Consider the following 21,387-nt stretch of genomic DNA (forward strand, 5'->3'; position numbering starts at 1 on the left):
AAGGACCAAGTGTGGAAGGGCGACATGGTGAAATCAGAGGAACTGACATTTATTTAATGCTTATTCCATGCTTGGAAATTTGAATTCTCACAATTCCATAATGCTGACAATAATATATTTCAACCCAAGCAATGGCATTTGGACTGTGTAATCATACAACAAATGAAAAATCTTGAATTCACATTTAGATTGGTCAGGAAAAGGGATGAATAATAATAATCCTAGACAGACACTGAAGGAAAGAAAAGTGAACTTACATTGAGATCAAAAGAAGCAATGCTGATGTGGGCAAGTCATGAGAAAAATGAAAAACATAGAATCATTGCCACAAAACTAAACAGTCAAGAAGCAAATTAGGACTACTACCAGGCTCAGGAGATTTGAAAATCTCAAGAATACTTGGATAATGTTCAACTTTGAGTTTTAAAAAACTGGAAGATCCTAAACTTTTCAAAAGAAATCACAATCCTCGACCAGCTATCAAACAGCTGTTGATAATAACACCAAGCAGGGGTAATATATGGTGGCTACAAACCCCAGAAAACTTATGATCAATTTTTAAGGATAAAGAAAAGTCTAGGAATGAATTACCCCCAAATTGGACATATTACCCAATAAAAGAAAATTATTAACATTTTTAGAGACAAGCAAAATACCTTCAGAATACAAAAATACACACACACATTCCTAGTCGTAAATAATTACAAGTATTTACAGAGAAGGTAGTACTTGAGCCAACTCTTGAAAGGAAAGGCAGAAAAAGATGAGTGAACAAAGATATTTTTCAGATTTCATTATCAATGTGACCAAAGGTATAGAATTGACAATGTAATTCCTGTAAATGGCAAACATCCTATATGATCAGACTGCAGTATGTATTCAGGGATGTGAAGAGAGAGCCCTAGAAAGGAGAGGACAGACCCTGAAGGATTATTACAAAAGTTATTCAGAAGAGGTAAGGCTGTGTGAGGTATAACAACAGTTGGAAAAAAAGGAAAGAAAGGAAAGATACTGCAGAATTCTAACAGGGCATAAAGGTAGGCAATATAGTAGGAAAATCACAGGAATCAGATTTAAATAGATCTGGCCTAGAATCCCACCTCTATTACTTACTAGCAATAAGGTCTTTCTAAATAGTAATTCCCATATTTGTCAAATGGTTATAATATAATGTCACTATTGTTGTAAAGACTTAATGTGATAGCAAACATAAACTGTCCAAAGCACTGTCGTTCAATTAATGGGTAGTGAAATCTCTGTAGTATCCTTCTTATAATAAATGACAGAATTTGGGAGACACAACAGCGAAGGAGAAGTCAAAGATATTTAGCCTCTGTGACTGGGAAGAGAGTATTGTCATTAACTAAAGGAAGAATACAGAAGAATATAAGAGAAAGAGTAAATTTGGAAAACAAAAATAAACTGAGCTTTAAATGTGCCCCAAATTTTCTGTGATAACAGAATATAAACCTACATGCAAAGATGAGAGGGCAAGAAAAATCTGGGTCTTGAACTCAGAAGACAGTTCTAACAAATAAAAATTTCAGAACTAGCATACAGGGAAAGAACAAAGAACATGTAAGCCAAGAAGAGGGACTCACAAGGACCCAGGGATGAAATGAATCAAGAGTGCAAAGAAGAAAGAATTTCAGAAAGAAAAGGTGGCCAGCACTATTAAGTACTGCTGGATTTCACAATTAAGGAGGTTTCTAACAAACTGTGAGAGTAGCTTAAGCAAAATTCTGATGATACCAAACTGTAAGCATTTAAAGAATAAAAGAGTGATAAAGAAATCAGAGATAAAGGATAGAGACTATTCCTAGGGTCCCCAAGGGAGGACTTCACAAACATATGGAAACCAGATGAGTATTTTCAATATTTCCAAGAGCAGTTTGAAGAGTAAATAACTCCGTTATTCCATAACAGACTAAGGAACATTAAGTTTCTCTGATTGTCTAACTAGCCATCCCATACATAAAACATTGTTTTATGAAACTCATAGGGTTTAGGTAGACAGATTCTTTCATACCATGGAATTCTTGGTAGAAAATGAATAAAAAGATTATTATGGGAAGCAGCTGTGGCTCAAACAGTTGGGTGCCCACCTACCACATGGGAGGTCCTGGGTTCAGGTCCTAAAGAAAACAAACAGATACCGCAAGGAGCTAGACGCCGCACCTGCCACAATGAACAGACACCTAAACAAGCAGATGCCACAAGCCAGCAGACACCACAACCCAAATGGGGAGCCGCTGTGCTCAGGCAGCTGGGCACTCACCTACCATGTGGGAGGACCCAGGTTCACTTTCCGGTGCCTCCTGGAGAAGGCAAGCAAACAATGAGCAGACAGACTAGAGAACCATTTTGGGGAGGATAAATTTAAATAAATAGATCTTTTTTAAAAAAAGATTATTAAGTAATAAAAGGTTGGGTTTTGTGGGGCTCTTGAAAGAAATCCAGGGCTGAAAAGAATAAGTGACAAATATCAGTGATTCAGGTAAATACGTTCAGGGAAAGTTGTCTGTTACTATTTTAGGGGTTTTTGTTTATTTTGTTTAAAGAAGTAGAAAAAGGCCAAGATGTTAGATCAAGATTAAACAATCAATACAGAGCAATGTTTAAAATTCCAGAAAGAAAGATAGCTAAAAGTCACTGAGGAAAAGATCAATCAAGAGGAAAAAGGATTGACTTTCAAATGCTAGAGAGCTATGCAAAAGTTATAGTACATGTCTGGAAAACTAAAAAAAAAGTTGCCCTATAAAGGTTTACTTAACCAGTTAGACAATTAAACCAAATATACTTCTAGTCCAGCTAGAGCTATGTCATATAGAGGTGAAGAAGACAGGTTTTGAAGTCTGAGAAATGGGGGTCCAAGTTTCTGCTCCTCTACTGACTACTGTTTAACCTTAAAGTTACTAAGCTTCTCTGAAAAATGTTCTTCATTTAATAGCAATAACATTTACCCCATAAGCTATTAGGAAGACCAAAATGCATGTAAAGAGTTAGCCAAAATGCATGTGAAGAGTTAGCATGGTGCCTCGCACAAGGAAACATTTAGGAGACATAACCATTATTATTAAATAAAATACAGATATTTCTCTGACCTTAGATTGAGAAGACCAAAACTTTAAAGCAAAGTAACTAATGAAACACAAAAGATTAATAAATCTGGCTACACAAACCTTTAAAACTTTTATACGTCAAAAATATAAAGTGATATTAAAAGGTTAAGTATCATACAAAAACAAAAGAATGGTAAAGATTTACATAAATTATTTTTCATATATAACAAAAAAGATGAAAACCTTAATTAAAAAAAAGTTGATGACATAGTCTTTGTACTGTATAAACTCCACAAGTCACCATATTAGGAATCCACAAAGATAATAATGGAGACCAGATAGAATTCTCAAGATTGCAACAGGTGACTGATAATGTGTAGCATTTTAGAGCATTATAAGCTCTAAAATGTTCTATAAATGTGGAGTATCATTGTACCCCAATATTAAACCAAGCTAATAAAACATCCCTTATGCTCTTAAAACAAAAGAACTATTTGAAGCCTAAAGTAATTAACTGGAAATATTAGATTCAGATAGCATCAATTCAATCTTTTGAACACATGAATGAATGTATATCAATTTAAAGTTTTCTTAATTTTAAAAATAACACATAACTACCGTGTATATTCTTATACTAATGCAATGATTTTCAAGCTGTGCTCAAGAGGTACCTCAGAACTGCCACTGGGGCAGGTGGGCAGTCCTGGGGGTCAAGTGGCTTTCCCTCTGCATTTATTAATGTTCTACCCTCACACCCCGTAAGTAGGTCCAGTTCCATATTTATCTGTTCTTACACAGTTGGGTTCCAACTTATTTTCAGACTTCCTCTGTAAAACTGAAAAATAATTGTAACAACCCATATCAAATCTATCTGCTATTGATCTCAAAGACAAGAAAAATTCAGCAAAACCTGTATTGTTAATCGTAATTGACATATCCAAAACTTTCCAATGAAATTTTAAGTATACAAAATAATGTAGATCTCCCCAGTTTTTCCTTTAGGAATATGTTGCCAAAATTTTAATTGGGGTAAATACCTTGTTTTGCAATATCTTTGGAATAACTTCTTTATTCCCCTGTCCAAAGCAAAAAGACATTACTATAGTATATCCAGCGAAAAGAACAAAATACTGTGGAATTCCATTATGAAACAAGATTGGTGACAAAAATGAAACGAACCTGTTAACTCTGTTAAATTTTTCTGTGTATGGTATGTGCATGTGGGATTACAGGCTTTGGTTAGCGATATATTTAAAACATCAATTTATTCAAAATTTGGGAAGGACATTCTACCTCTTGAACAGAAATTCTAAGAACTAAAATAAAATACAATCACTTATTTTTAAAGGAGAATATAATACTTTTAATCCAAATTAAAACTGAATATAATTTAAATTACTTTTGTAGGTACTACAGAATCTTACACAGAAGTTATTCTTCCAATTATAAAAATTCATTTTCATTATTCATTACCATAAGCAAAGGCAAAGTCAAAGGCTGAAATATATCTGTAATAATCTTATGATAATGTAATACTGAACTTGGTTTTAGAGCAAACTCTTGAAAGTCTGTTTAGATACACAATCTTTATTTCAGAAAAGAAATGTAAAAAAGACAATATATGGAGCTTCTTTTTGTTCATTCCAAATAAATGGAACCTTCTGTAATAGAATTTATAATATGACTTTTGAATGTCATACCCTAAATAACTTTGTACATTAGAAAATAATTGAGCCCAACTGTTAACAAAATCCAAAGATGAAAATAAATTGACGAAAAGTATAGGGAAATACACTCACTACAAGCAGAGAAAGTTCAAAATGCTACCAAACAAAATCATTTTATTGGTTAATGGGCCATTGACCTTACTCAATTAATAACAACTAAGTATTATCAGCTAAGTCATCCAATGCTTTCATACCCACCACCCCCAAATATAGAAAACATCCAAGATATTCAAATTCAAAAAATGTCTCATAAAAATTATTTTTACCTGTAAATTGTTTTCTGTGACTCTGTTCCACCAAACCATATTGATGGGTACTCCTGATTTACACCTGTCAGCAAGGCAGCCAATAGGGTTCTTTGCTTTTCGTGCCTTTGATCCCATCGGAACTAGCCTCTCCTCCAGCATCCCCAGGCGATACTTCCTTGGCTAGGAAAAAGAAGGAAAGACACCAGGCCACTCCTAACATCCCCGCACTAATCTAATCTAACATAACTAACATAGAGGAGATATCTGGAATAATAGAATAGTAAACAAGCAAATTTCTAAGATACTCCCTCTCTAACATCCTTATAACCACCCACTATCTCAACCAATCCCCAACCCCCAAGACACACCTCCAAAATAACCCACAGTCCTAACAGGCTGAATAGTAGTCTATAAAGCAATGGATATTTTTTAAAAACACATTATTACACTCTGATTTTACATATTTTATGTTTAGAAATGAACTTATCAGCAAAGTATATACTTTGCAAAATTTCTTCCTCTGGCACTTACCTATTCTCACTGCAATATGAAGAAAAGGCACATAAAACAGGTTTAAAAAAAAATTCTCCAAACTATATTTTTTTCTACTCTTCACCTCACTATCTCATTTTCTACTGAGAACCTATCCCACTTAAGAAGTAGCTGATTCCTAAGGAGTAGATTTAAATAAATTTTAAAGTTCTATACACATCAGACCAGAGTAGAAGTCACTCTCTTTTTATTCTAGGCTTTGAACCTGAGATTACTCAATGAAAAAGAAATAATTTCATACTTTAAAAAAATTTAAAAACACAAATTTCACAGGTCTTATAAATGTGAACAGACTGATATGTAATTAACTTGTTCAATAAAATTATGTATTCATTGGCTAATATTATAAAATTAAAAAACAATATTAAGAGTGGTTGGCAGGATTTTTGTAAGTAAAAACTGAAATAAGAAAATCTCTGTTCACTCACAGTTCTGTCATGGGGTATAATAAAACTGCTGAAATAATCAGTTAAAATTAAATTTCTTCAAAAACTGTCATGGCCAGACAAACACACACACACACACACACACACAAAAGATCAGTATAAAGAAAACCAACTTGAAGAAAACACTTGATTTCTAAATTTCAAAATAACCTGGCAAATAAGGCCAAAGGAAATTATTATATGCAAACTCTATTCTCGATTCCACAAGCAAGCCTCCTGCTATATTGTCTTTGATTTAATGAGGGAAAAAAAAATTAACATTAAAGACAGCAACTACCTACCTCCTACATGGATAAATATTTCCACTCCCACCTGGGACCAATTCAGTTACCCTCTACCTCTACATCACAAGCAACTTTTATGAATGAAAACAAATATGTCCCCCTCATGGTTCATGCATCGGAACCATATTGTACAAGAAAGAATTTTAAAGTAAGTTATTTCTAGTAACATAATTCCTTGAAAAGATGGTAAGATCAAAATCATAGAAGTTTTGTGTTCAGGTAGACAGCTACCACAACGCTGTGATACAGTTAAAGTAATAAAATCTTAATTAAGTCTCCACTAATTCAAAATTTACATTTTAGAAAACGTCTGGGGAAGTGGATTTGGCCCAACGGATACGGCATCTGCCTACCACATGGGAGGTCCACAGTTCAAACCCCGGGTCTCCTTGACCCGTGTGGAGCTGGCCCATGTGCAGTGCTGATGTGCGCAAGGAGTGCCCTGCCATGCAGGGGTGTCCCCAACGTAAGAGTGTCCCCTGCTCAGGGGAGCCCCACATGCAAGGAGTGCACCCCATAAGGAAAGCCGCCAAGCGCAAAAGAAAGTGCAGCCTGCCCAAGAATGGCACCACACACATGGAGAGCTGACACAACAAGATGACGCAACAACAAAAAAAAAGAAACACAGATTCCCGGTGCTGCTGATAAGGATAGAAGCAGTCACAGAAGAACACACAGCAAAGAGACAGAGAAGCAGACAACTTGGGGTGGGGGGGAGAGAAATAACTTTAAAAAAAAAAAAAAGAAAAAAGAAAATGTCTGGGCTAAAGATTATCCCAAGACTATCAAAAAATCACAATCAATCAAATAGGACTTATGAAAAGAAACCTAAATTTCAATCATATACTTGAAAGGAATAGAACTATTACATTAAATGACCTCTGTCATTCAGATACATCACAATTCAAACTCACTTTTCAACCAGCTCTTATAATTAATGCAATTTATTTTTTATATAGTAGTGCTTTAAGCAATATAGAAAAAACAGATTTTAAATAAATCCAATGTATTGTTTTCCCACCACAATAGCTCTCATTATATAACTGTTTCTTGTTTTTCGCAAGAGAAATTCATTACTCCTCTTCTTCTACCCCAAATCCCCCCAAAACTGTAACTAGCCTTTCCTCTTAGGTAAAAGAATCTTCCAAGCATGTGCCATTACATACATCAGTTCCTACAATTAATAGCCAGAAATTAAATTCTTAATTCAAAAGTAAAACCTTCTATGAGATACTGATGCAAAAGACCCGATATCAATATCATTTAAAATACTACTACCATTCTACAGCAACAGAATAAAAAATGACACCTAAAAAGAGATGGTCCTACTAACTGAAAGTAGGGCTAAGGGAGAGAAATGGAAGATGTAAAAAGGGGCAAACAAAACTTTATGGGGAATGCTTATTTATTGTTTTCTGAGTTCTGTAAGATCCTAAGCCCCTCCTACAGAACAAGCGAAAGCAACGACTCTTCCTCCCTTTCCCTTAGCTTCTAGCAATTCCTTCTTAAGAGACCAATCTTAAGAATGCAATGATTAAAAAAAAAAGTTGTCCTCCATTCTCAACAGCCTTGCCAGTCCTGCTAGTTATGATGGAATGGAAACATCTGAGAATGTCATGTCCTATTCATAACTAGAGCTTTACTATGCCACCTCCTAGTAAGTCTACATTTACTCAAAATTACTAATGCCTTTTTGTTCCTGTGGTAAAATAGTCAGCAGAAGCCTGTTTCTCTCTCTCTATCTATACACAAAATTTTACTATAATCTCAAGAGTGACTGGTTTTAACTTTCTTCACAAGTCTGAGTGAAAAACACAATAACACTTGAACAAAGTTTCATCCCTGTCATTGTGAATTTAAAAAAACACATCTTTGGGTTTGAACACGTTTTCAAGGACAAGAAAAAGTTTGAGAATGTATTCTAGGATCAGTGCTTCTCACACTGTAATGAGCACATGAATCTTCTGAGGACTTTGCTGCTAACATGCTGATTCTGCTTCAGCCATCCTACAGTGCTGCAATTCTAGAAAGCTCCTGAGACCACTAGTACTGCTGGTCTGGAGATCACACTTTGAGTAGTAAAGTTCCCATGTATGTCAGAGAAAAAACCTGAAAAATAAACAATCAGTGGTACAAACAGAATCTGGAGTAATCCCCCCCCAAAAGGCAAAGGGGTACGTACGGGATCAGCAGTTCAATATCCCCAATTCCTTAAAGCTCCTTGCTCCTGTGGGAGCCTGACCTAGCCACTCAGAGCCTTCAGACCATTACTCACAGGCCCCCAAACCTCCCATCTCAGTCCACAGAAGCCAATTCCAGTAAGGTATGCAAAATTGTTTTACTAACTCACAACATCTTTAATGAATTTAAAAAAAATTTTTAAAAAGCCAATTCCAGTGGCTTAGAAATGAAATAAGTCTCCAGATTCACTATATCAAAAGAAAGAACAGGAAAAACTAATTTTAAAGCTTAGTCCTGATGACTAAATACACACATTTTTTTTCATTCACTCACTCCTCAACATTTTAGCATAGAGCTCTTTGTCCCTTCCTAGAAATACAATAGTGAATAAGATTTATTCTCTTCCCCAAGAAGTTCAGATTCCAACAGAACAATTTGTAAATATCACTGTTTTCATAGAAAATGTAGTTACAGCCACCAAATGACAGACCAATTTCCAGAGCTTTTCAAAGCTGGAGCCTTTTTACAAAATGGAATTGTGAAATAGAACCATCTCTACAATTATCAGTCCCATGTTATTACATACCATAATCTAATCATTAGTAACAAACTAGAGAAATCAACGTGTTATCTCAGGACAAAAAGTTTCCAGTGCCCTGAAGTGTGAGAACTTTGAACATCAAACACTGTTTATAATCTAAAACAATGAATGATGGTTTAAAGTCACTATGAGGGAAGTGGATTTGGCTCAATGGATAGAGCATCCGCCTACCACATGGGAGGTCTAGGGTTCAAACCTAGGGACTACTGACTCGTGGTAAGCCGGTCCAAAGTGCAGTGCTGATGCGCGCAAGGAGTGCAGTGCCACACAGGGATGTCCCCTGTGTAGGGGAGCCCCACGTGCAAGGAGAGCGCCTGGTAAGGAGAACCACCAGCGCAAAGAAAGTGCAGCCTGCCCAGGGTGGCGCCACGCGCACAGACGGAGAGCTGACACAGCAAGATGACACAACAAAAAGAGATACAGATTCCCAGTGCCACTGACAAGAATATAAGCAGACACAGAAGAGCACAGCAAATGGACAGAGAGCAGACAACTTGGGGGGGGGGGAGGGGGGAACAGGGGACGGGAAGGGGAGAGAAATAAATCTTTTTAAAAATAAATAAAGTCACTATGAATGACACTTTTAAATGATGTGAACTCATTAATCAGGACTTCTTTATATTCTTGAAAAACAGTAGTACATATATATGAAAAATGATCCCCCCTCAGACAATGCTTACTGAATATGTGAATTCACCACCTTTTACAATAACTCCTCAGCAACCTTCCACTTGTCACTACTGAGAAGCAGAGGGCCACTGCTTAGAAACCTCTGTCCTAGGAGCAACTAATTATCTGTTTGAAAATAAACCTGTGTTTCTTTTACAACAACCTCTTCTGGCTCACAATGGTCTTCCTGCTCAAGTAATTGAATTTGATTTTTTTAGTATATTTGTAATTACTGAGAACTAAATATAAGGATTTCATTCTATTAACCATAAGTGAAACAAGACCTAAATTCACTTAGAAAAAGCACTTGAACCCCAAAACTGATTAAAAGCATTTGAATTTTAAAAATCAAATGAATTAATTAATTTCCCTATAATCATTAATACAGGCACCTAACATACCTAAATTACTACTAAATAGAGGTGTTAATACATCTGGATTTTAAAGGCACTTACACCTAAATAATTTTAAAAAATAAATCCAGACCTACAAATCTCTGTATCTTGGGTTTCAAGCACCTTAGAAAAATCAATTTTCTCCACGGGTATTGGACCTAAAAATCAAAACAAAACAGGCCAGCCTCAAAGATCATGTATATTTTAATCCTCGGTTTCTTTCATTAATTTTATACTTTTCATGAAAATACATTAGCATCCTTTTGTTTTATTTCTTAAAGTTTAAACAAAGACAGTATTAGAATGTGATGGCTAAGTAATATCTGTGGAAAAACAGACTGTTATGTTAAGTGAAATGGACGTTTAAATACTGGCAGATAAGGACCTTTTAATTTGTGGCGTCAATATAAAGGTCCCATATAAATAGGATGGGGAGGGGCAAAAATATAGGGTGCTACCAAGTAAACACCAATCTAAATTATTACATCAAATATAGAAAAGCATATATACAAACATATACATTTGTGCATATACACTTTTTTTAACCTTTGCTGTGGGTCAAATCAATGCCTCTCCCCACTATTATCTACATAAATTTAAAATAGACATCATGACTGCTTTGTAATGTCAATGTCACAATGGAGTTTTATGCCACCAAAAATGAGATTAACTGAATACCTTTGATGAGTAAGATCACATTCAATTTCTAAACAACTGGCACACAAAAAAGAAAAACAAAGAGAAATTTAAAAATTAAATTAAAAAAAGAAAGAAAATAACAAAGGAGACAAAAACAAATACACACACACACACACAAAGAACTAGCACACCAAACTGACATTTTTAATATCCTTTTGCTTTAAAATGGAACCAGAATACAAAATATGGAAAAGATTTACTACCATGCCGAAGTTATTAAAATATTTTGAGTGAAAATGAATAAAAGTTGTGTTTTTTTTTTAACTCAGGTAAGTTAGTTCGACAATAAACTGTCAGTTGTAATGATCATAAAAGTCTGTTTATTAATTTCAGTCCCTTAGCAAAGGCAATCAGCATATACCAGTCGATGCTAAAATGCCTGTTGGTGTATCAGCAAAAGGGAACAAATTTAATTTAAATTTGTGCTCTTCTTTACATTTAATCTTGAAATGAAGCAAATTATCTTCAGAAATGCCTTTTTACTATAATTGACTTTAAGCCAAGATAGTAGTTAATCAAAAGTAATTTTGCATACATTCAAAAATCAGATAAACAAGTTTAAAAAGAGCAGAATGGAAGACTATAACAACAACTATCATTTAACAAGCGCAACACACTATGCCAAGAATTTTATACCCTTTAATGTATTTAATACAACTCTGTGAGATAAACCACTATTATTATTACCCCTTTATACACATGAGAAAAGTTAGGCTTAGACTAGGTTAAGTAACTTTCCTGAGACCTCACAACTAAACTACAGTCTGAGGCCAGAGCTTAGACTCTTAACAAAGGGATTCTGCTTCCACAACAAAGAAATACTCCATATTCTATAACATTTAACACACTACAATCTTAATGTGATGACAAAATACAAATTCCTAAATGAATCAGTCTCACTGAATCTGATGGCATGAAGGGGATCAATGAAAAACACCTACAGAGATATCACTGGAAAACATAAAATTAAGAAGCCCTCCCCATTTTCAAAATGAAAGGAGAACAAATCTTGAATGTAAAATAGAGTCAGAGAAAATTACATCGTTTTGGTTAAATCAAGTTTAAAACTTAGGCTAGCATATTTGTAGACAAGATTAGCAAATTCATCTTTACTAATAATTTCATTCACCATCCCTATTTCTTAGGAAAATAGGGATGAACCAGCAGTAACACCATACTCTTAATACTAGTCATTACACACTGTAATTACAAGGACCACAGCTGAGTATAAACAGAACATCAGAAAAATTTACCCAGAACTCAGGACCAGTTTCTAGACTGAAATGGGAAATACACCTTGGTTTTACTTAATTACCATTAACACATAGTAGAAGAACTAACTTGAAATTCCCAAAGCTATAAAACTAGATGACTATAAGCCATCAGTATGACATATTGTACATAAAAGGCACTCAAAATTTCAGTTCACATTTTTAAAAAACCTCTCACTGAAATCTCTTTTTTCAAATAACAATACAATAAATATTATCTTGCAATCATGAATTTGAAATAATCTTTCTAGATTCAACAAAAACAAATGGTTACTGCATACAAAGTACCAATCCAAATAAAATATATATTCATAAATAAGAAAAAAATACATATTCACAAGAATGGCTATTATTTTTAAAAATGGAAAGTAAGTGCTGGCAAGGATGTGGAGAAACCCTCATACATTGTTGGTAGGAATATAATATGGTGCGGCTGCTATGGAAAACAGTTTGGCAGTTCCTCAAAAAGTTAAATACAGAATTACCATATGACCCAACAATCCCACTTCTAGATATATACCACAAAGACATGAAAGCAAGAACTTGAATGAGATATATGTACACCAATGTTTACAGCAGCATTATTCACAACAGCCAAAAGGTGGAAGCAACCCAGTGTCCATCAAAAGATGAACAGATAAACAAGATGTGGTATATAAATACAATGGATTAGTCAGTCCTAAAGAAAGAATGAAGTTCTGATACATTATACAACATGGATGAATCTTGAAGGCATCATGTGGAGTGAAATAAGCCAGATACCAAAAAAAAAAATAACCATACTGCATGATTCCACTTATATGAAATATGTGTACATTTATAGAGACAGAAAGAGTAAAGGTTACCAGAGGCTGGAGTAAAGGGTAAATCAGGAGTTAAAGCATAAATAAGTACACAGTTTCTGTTTGGGGTAATGGAAAAGTCTCAGTAATAGTTGGTAGTGACAGCAGCACATAGTGAATGTCTTTAATGCCGCTGAATAGTAGGCTTGGGAATGGTTGAGGTGGGAAATTTTTTGTTTTATGTATGTTAGAACAAAAAGAGAGAGAGACTAAAGACATCATGACAATTAAATGCAATACATGATGCTGGGCTGGATCTAATAACAGAGAAGAAAATGCCCAAAAGGGTATCATTGGGACAAATAAAAAAATTTGAATATAGAAGATATGCTTCATATAAATGCTAAATTTCTCACCCTTGATAACTGTACTTAATGTGGTTACATAAGTGAATGTAAGGAAGCAGACTTGGCCCAGCGGTTAGGGCGTCCGTGAACCACATGAGAGGTCCATGTGTTCAAACCCCGGGCCTCCTTGACCCATGTGGAGCTGGCCCATGCGCAGTGCTGATGCACGCAAGGAGTGCACTGCCACACAGGGGTGTCCCCACGTAGGGGAGCCCCACGCACAAGGAGTGCGCCCCATAAGGAGAGCCGCCCAGCGCGAAAGAAAATGCAGCCTGCCCACGAATGGTGCCGCACACACGGAGAGCTAACGCAACAAGACAACACAACAAAAAGAAACACAGATTCCCGTGCTGTTGACAACAACAGAAGCGGACAAAGAAGAACACGCAGCAAATAAGACACAGAGAACAGACAACTGGGGGGTGGAGGGGAGAGAAATAAAATAAATAAATCTTTAAAAAAAATAAGTGAATGTACTTGTTCTTAGGACATATACATAGGAGTATTAAATGGCAAAAAAGCAGGATGCATGCAACCTATTCTAAATACTTAGACAACAGAAAAATAGGAAGGGAGTCAGGGAGGCATAACAAATGTGGAAAAATGTTAAGTTAGAAAATCTGATATCTGGATTCACTGGCATTCTATGTATTACTTGTGTATGTTTGCAACTTTCCTATAAGTTTGAAATTATTCTGAAATTAAAAGTTTAAAATAAGGATAAAATAAAGTACAAAAAGTACATGGTTGAACCTCTTACTTCTTCCAAAAAGAAATTAAATCTGCTCTTTACCTCAACTCAATTCTGGAAAATCAACCTGGAGTTCTCTTTATAGAGAAGGAAAGTAAAAATGCTTAGTTCTTTCAAAGTTGAGTCCTTTTCTATAGGAATTTTCTTATTTTTAACCAAGTTTCTACTTAATGTTACATGCATAGCATTTTAAGAAAAGAACAGACTGAGACTGGAGATAATTGGAAGAAAGTCTCATTTAAGGCAGAGAAGAGATAAACACATAGCCATTTGCAGAAAGAAGTTATAAATCATTAGCAATAAAAATGATAGTGGATTCAAATTAATTGCATAAAAACAGTGACAGTCCTCTCAGTTTACAGTCACTAACTCATCATAATAGGGATTTACCATGTTATTTTAACAAAAATGAACTTAATATTTAATTTTCATCTATTACATTTAATAACAGATAACCATGTAAGAATGATATTTCCAAACTGACAGCATAAATACTTGTGAAATTCAAGATCAAATGAAAACTGGAAGGAAAGATTGCAATATCTGGTAGAAGAATCCCTAACCTACAATGAGTTCATACAAATGAATTAAAAAAGAATACCCCAAAGAAAAATTAGCAAAAGACATGAAAGAAATACCAATGGTCAATAACAAAAAAGAAGTTCAAGCAGCAGTATCAAATTTAAACAATGTGATTTTAAATATGGAAGATCTTTAAATCTTGATGTTTTCAAGGCTGTGGAAAACAAAGAACCTATGAGAGGAAACAGATGTGGCTCAACCAACTGGGCTCCCATCTACCATATAGGATGTACAGGGTTTGATGCTCAGGGCCTCATGGTGAGGGCAAGCTGGCCCATGCAGAGTGCCAGCCCAGGCGGGAATGAGGCCCCACGCAGGAGTGCTGGCCGAAGCAAAGAGCTGGTGTAGCAAGATAACACAAGAGACACAGAAGAGAGAAAATAAGATATAGCAGAACAGGGTAGTTGAGGTGGCACAAGAGAGTAATTGCCTCTCTCCCACTCTGGAAGGTCCCAGGATCAGTTCCCTGAGCGAGCTAATGAGAATACAAGCAGACACAGAAGAACCACAGGGAATGGACAGAGAGCAGATAACAGGGGGACACTGGGGGGGGGGGGAGGTGTTAGAAATAAAATAAATGTTTAAAAAAAAAGAGCCTGTAAATAGGAATATAAATTTGTGTACATTTCTGAAAGGATGTCTGTCAATTATCAAAAGTGTAGTTGTATAATCTTGCCCTAGAAATTGTATTTATAGAAATTTATACTGAGATAATTCCATAAATGGAAAAAGAAGTAGGTATAAGAATAATCCATGCTTTACTTCCTCTTTTCCATATTATCGGTGGCCTCTCCCTCTACTACGTTTCCATTTCTCACCTTATGGAAGACTCCCTCAGTCATCTTACCTTTCTCATTTTGTCCTATAGAGAGGTTTTGTTTTTCTCTGAAATGTATATAGATATTATCTCTATTATTCTAGACAAATTACTTGATCTCAAAACTGTGATTTCCCAATCTGTAAAATGAAATAAATACTATAATCGCTCTGAAAGAATTGTTGGGATAATTAAATGATATAATAAAATAGAAAATATTTAAGTTTTTTAAAAGAGTTATTTAATTTAGCATATTACCTGGAACATATACAGAAAATCACTGTCAATATAAATAAGTTTCTATCATTACAGCCTAACAAACACCAGATGGACTTTCACCAAATTTGGAGATGTTGACAAACAAATAGCTATAGAGGGAGAAAGCAACAAATGGATGTTGGGGAAAGGGTCTGCGCATCTCAGAATAGCTATAAGAAAAAAGCTCTTCCAATGGACAATTCTAACACAGCCTGATTCAGGGTAAGCAACAGCAGAGACTTATTTACTTAATAACAAAAACAGTTAATTCCCAAGCAAGAGTAGAGAAGTTTGACTAATACCATGTTTTACTACCAATAACAGCTACTTCTATGCTAAGGCACTTCTCTGTCAGGCAATATATCTCATTTAGTCCTTATAAAACATCTCTACCTGTAGACACTGAGTATTATTATTTTCATTTGTAAATGAGAAAAAAGAAAGATTAATAAGCTTAAGGACATGAAGATAATTGGTAAAGAAATAAGATTCAAATTCAGACTGCCTGGCATCAAAGTGTAAACCCTAAAACCTTAACTATTCCATGCTGCTGGGTTATGACTATTCCCACAAAGAAATAAAAACTCACCAAGAGGATCTGTGTAAGTTAGTAAACTGGAACCATGGGTGCTCCATGCAGGAACTTGCTGCTGTATGGCATATATCTATATGCCTAAAATCTCACCTATATCTGGCTTAAATAGAGATAAACCAACTGCCATAGCTCGCAAGTGATGGCCGTAATGGAGGTTTAGTTAGCTCCAATGAAGGAAGAATAGCTCAAAGTTTATTGATTTGGAATTCTAAAGACAATTTTCCATAGAAACAGGACTATACAATACTAAAGGGTTTGACACTTATGTGGCTGGCCTGGGATTCCTAAACACTAAGTAAAACATTATGCCTTTGAGAATAATATATAAAGAATGGGAAAACAATTGTTTTACAGATAAAGTTTAGACTGCAATTTTCTTCAAAATGTAGATTATTTTTCAATATCTTCTTCATCTTCTCCTGATCTCTTATTTTCCTTGAGATTAATAAATAGTTCAATGATCCAAGAAGGGCCTAACTATCAGTAGGATTATGGAAGGATTTACATTCCAGATTGTCCATGCCATAATCCTATTAATTTCTCCAAATTTACTTCTGCTTTCTCTAGAGTGATTCTATCCAGTTTTTTTATTACATATTTTGTTGCCTAGATTAGAAACATAGAAGTCTTTTTTTTTTCAAGAATTTAGAGCAGAAACACTACAATGAAAATTTTAAATGTCAAATTAGATCAGAAAACATGAAATAAATTCTACTTATAAATTTTATAGTAGAAGACAGTATAAAGACGAAGATGCTTTCAAGATAGCAGAGGCGAAACCAAACTATATTCAAATGGTGAAGAAAGCAGAGAAAATACTGCTAGTGAACTTTTGTCTCAAGCAGAACAAGCGAGAATTAGGCCTCCACCACCTATATTTCCTCATAAATTAAGCCATCAGTGGATGAGCCAGACCCTTCTAATTCCACTTCCCTCTCTTAAAGAGCTTTAAAGTCAAGAACAGCAGGAAGAGTATTTCAGAAATCACTGCCCCTCACAACCCCAAAGAAGTTAACTTGTTATTAATACCTAAGAAATATTTACAAAAGTGGAAATATGTTATCCCATTGTTAGAAATAAAATGTAAATTGCAGGAAGTGGATGTAGCTCAAATGGTTAAGCACCTGCTTCCCATGTACGAGGACCCGGATTGGATCCCTAACACCTCCTAAAAACAAACAAATGAAAAAACCAACTCTCACTGGGGAGCAGGTGTACCTCAGGAGTTGAACGCCTGCTTCCCATATACGAGGTCCCAGGTTCAATCCCCAGTACCTCCTTAAAAAAAAAAAAGGGCCTCAGTAAGGCTGCATATTGATGGAAGCATCATACCTTAAAGTAAACCTAATCAATGAAAAAAAAAAAAAAAACCCACAACCTTTTTTGCTTTAATGGTTCAATGAAGAAGCTAAACAGGAAAATGACTAGACAACTAAAAAAAGAGCACGAAGAAGGGCAGCAGCCAAGATAAACAAAAGGGAAAGCTGAGGATGTTAGACACAAATTTTGAAGACTTCTCAACTTTACCTAGAATTTGCCTCAACCATACCTGGTTGCCCGGCATAAACTCACAGTTTAGCAAGAATAGTTAGCAAGACACTGTAGCAAGCGCTCAATAATTTCATTTACGCATATCTAACTTTGTTATTAATATACTTTTTTTCCCAAAAACTTTCCTCCTTGTCCATATCATCTTGTGATTCACAATTATTCTCAGGTCCTTCTCCATCACAACAGTGATCAACTTTAACTTCACCACTTGGCTGTCAAAGTTTCCTCATGTATATTCACTCACATTTTTTTAAAAAAGTAAAGTCATCTCCTATTTTGGGGGGCTTAACTTTCCCACATGATATATAGCCTTAATTCAATTTCTTCTACGTCCACCCCTTGGAAGATAAGAATATGCATTTTTAAATAATGATTACCTTTTCTACTTATAAAATTATGTATTTCTAATGTGGAAAATAAAAAAACAATCGGTGCTTCTCAAACTATTGATAGTGAAAGACCACTTTAAAAAAATTTTCCTATACTTTCTATACTTTCGTGAAAGAAAAATCAAGTATTAGAAAAATGATCACATATTTGGAAATCACAGTATTATTAAATTGTTATAGAAGTTTCTTCACATTTACTTCCAAGGTTTAAGCTCATCTCCTTACAGATGGGTAATCAACAAGCCACAGACCAGCCCTGGTCCCCTGGCCTCCTGATGGTGTCCTAAGTAGATTCTCAGTACACAACGCTACAGGAAGTTTCTCACAGATATAACAGGATACTGCAGCCCAGATAAATGGCTTTGAACCTCTTTGCATTGTTTCTCACATCCCACATTTTACTTTGAAAAGTTCCTAAAAACACCATACTTTCTTAGCTTATCTATGAAACCAGAAGAAGAAAATTAAAGTTTATTGACGATCCTACCTCTATTTTGTAATCAAGTAATTCTTTCTAAGTAATTTTGTTTCACCATGTTCCTCACCTTCAAGAAACCCAATTTGAAATATCTTTTCTCCACAAAACCTTCTGGATCTGGAGAATTCTCTGCTATTTGGCAATCAACAGATATTTTGATGGTGGTTTTGTAAATGTACTGTAGTAAGCATGTACTGCTTCTCTAATTAGAATTGAGGGAAGCAATCTCTTCTTTCTAGAATTTCCACATAACACATAGTAGAACTGTCTACAATAAGGATTTCTAACTGATCTGATTCCACTAATACACATATCCAACAGACCGAAACCAGCATACTTAGCCAAGAGATTGGCCAAACTGAGATTTTTAGAAAATGATTTACCCAACTGGATAAGAAATTATAGTAAGTAAGGCCCAACTACCTGTTCTCGATCATTATGAAATAAAATTTCACTGAACATCCACTGTAGCCTGAATAGTAAGACTGGAGTTTTAATAAATATTTATATAATTTTTGAGTCACTTCCAATAAAATTACATCATGAAACAGACATCATGAATTATTATAACAAAAGGAAAATAAGCAAAGTCCACATGCCTTTAATTCACAATGTAAAACATACAATACTCTTATGCCAATATTTCAAATAAAAAATATCAACTCAACCATGTTAAAATACATGCAACCTGCACCAACACAGATCTAACTAAATAGTCCATTATAAAAAAAAATACTTATTCCTAGAGTACATATTATTTTAAATGTAAATGGTAAGAAAATATGGTCCTGCAAAGCTACACTAAGAGGACCATGAATTTCTAGGTGATGACTCTAACATTTGGATGCTTTCACTTTAGAAAGGCATTACACTTTAGAGATTAAGGACACACAGCAATTATTTGGACCATGCTGGTCATTTTAAAGATGGGAAGATGACAATTTAGAAAGTTGGCCCTAGGTCACAGAGCTAGAGATCAAGGACCTCAAAAACATATCCAAGGGTTCATTTCGCTGTATGAATCTGATTCCTTAAGTGTATATTCCGGGAAGCAGACTTGGCCCAATGGATAGGGTGGCCGCCTACCACATGGGTGGTCTAAGGTTCAAACCCCGGGTCTCCTTGACCTGTGTGGAGCTGGCCCATGCGCAGTGCTGATGTGCGCAAGGAGAGCCCTGCCACGCAGGGGTGTCTCCCACATAGGGGAGCCCCACGCACAAGGAGTGCACCCCATAAGGAGTGCACCCAGCACGAAAGAAAGTGCAGCCTGCCCAAGAATGGTGCCGCACACACGGAGAGCTGACACAACAAGATGACACAACAAAAAAAACACAGATTCCTGGTGCTGCTGATAAGGATAGAAGCGGTCACAGAAGAACACACAGTGAATGGACAGAGAGAGCAGACAACTAGGGGGTAAGAGGAAAGAAATATATAAAAAATAAATCTTTGATAAAAAAAAAAAGTATATTCCAGGAAGCAGATCTGGCCCAACAGATAGGGCATCCACCTACCACATGGAGGGTCCGAGGTTCAAACCCAGGGCTTCCTTACCCATGTGATGAGCTGGCCGAAGCATAGTGCTGATGCGCACAAGGAGTGCCCTGCCACGTAGGGGTGTCCCCCACGTAGGGGAGCCCCACGTGCAAGGAGTGCACCCTGTAAGGACAGCCACCCAGTGCGAAAAAAGTACAGCCTGCCCAGGAATGGCACCACACACATGGAGCGCTGACACAGCAAGATAACGCAACAAAAGAAGACACAGATTCCGAATGCCAGTGACAAGAATACAAGCAGACACAGAAGAACATACAGCAACTAGACACAGAGAGCAGACAACTGTGTGTGGGGGGTGGGGGGGGAGGTAGGGAAGGGGAGAGAAATAAATAAAAAATAAATCTTAAAAAAAGAGTATATTCCAATCTCTCTCCAAATACTGAGGTTATATTGTCTCAGCAATTCCCTTGATTATTTTCCTTTACTTAAAATTAAAAAAGAAAAAATGGACACTTTATCTTGCCTTTTCCAATCCCCAGGGATTTTTCCTCTTTTCTCAAAAATAATTGTCAGTAGCTATAAATCTTATATTTCAAGTTTAGGATGCATTCCACCAAATCCCTTACATTAGGCAACACATATGTATTCATTTACCATTCCAGTTTACTTTCTATTCACATAGGAAAGATGCTATTAATTACATTAACTAATTGATTACTATTTTAAAGATCTGAAAAAGCCATTAAAGGGCATCTAAGACTAATTAAGGGCTTTAATTTTCGCCTACCCTAAGCAGCTCCAGCTAACTTGATTTCCAGGTTATATATGGTGTTCAGCATCTGCTTCCTTCCAGACTGACAGGCTGTGTCTACTATCAGTTCTCACTACTATCAATGGTCAGCTTGGGTCCAACTCTATTTCATATCTAATCTATGGATTCCAAAAACTAAATATTCACATTTATTAGAATAGCATGTAAAGCAAGAGTTAATTTGTTCTTGGTTAGAGCCTAAAAGGAAGTCTATAAAATAAAACCCATACATTTTAGTCTATCAATTCTAGTTACTTAAAAGCATTTTGTAATGACTTACATGGTTCTCATTCATGTATAAAAATGGAAGACAATACAAGGTGCATGAGGTATA

General features: G+C 35.6%; 1 protein-coding gene across 8 annotated transcripts in view; it reads right to left on the bottom strand.

The window, feature by feature from the left end:
- PAN3 (poly(A) specific ribonuclease subunit PAN3) overlaps nucleotides 1-21,387 on the bottom strand; it is a 143,597-nt gene that overhangs the window by 87,596 nt on the left and 34,614 nt on the right. For 5 of the 8 annotated variants that reach the window (XR_009180834.2, XM_058277021.2, XM_058277020.2 and 2 more), the window contains exons 5-6: nucleotides 5,056-5,217; nucleotides 4,100-4,138 (exon numbers count right to left, since the gene is read on the bottom strand). The exons of 1 other annotated variant lie outside the window; for it this stretch is intronic. Coding sequence is in view for 6 of the 7 variants with exons in the window: in XM_058277021.2 (XP_058133004.1) it covers nucleotides 4,100-4,138; nucleotides 5,056-5,217 (201 nt within the window). In the remaining variant the exon portion in view is untranslated. The remainder of the gene's footprint in view (nucleotides 1-4,099; nucleotides 4,139-5,055; nucleotides 5,218-21,387) is intronic. 2 more of the 8 variants (XM_058277022.2, XM_058277024.2) reach the window with 1 other exon arrangement.

Source organism: Dasypus novemcinctus, chromosome 15 (genome assembly GCF_030445035.2).
Source record: "Dasypus novemcinctus isolate mDasNov1 chromosome 15, mDasNov1.1.hap2, whole genome shotgun sequence".
NCBI classification, from domain to species: Eukaryota; Metazoa; Chordata; class Mammalia; order Cingulata; family Dasypodidae; genus Dasypus; species Dasypus novemcinctus.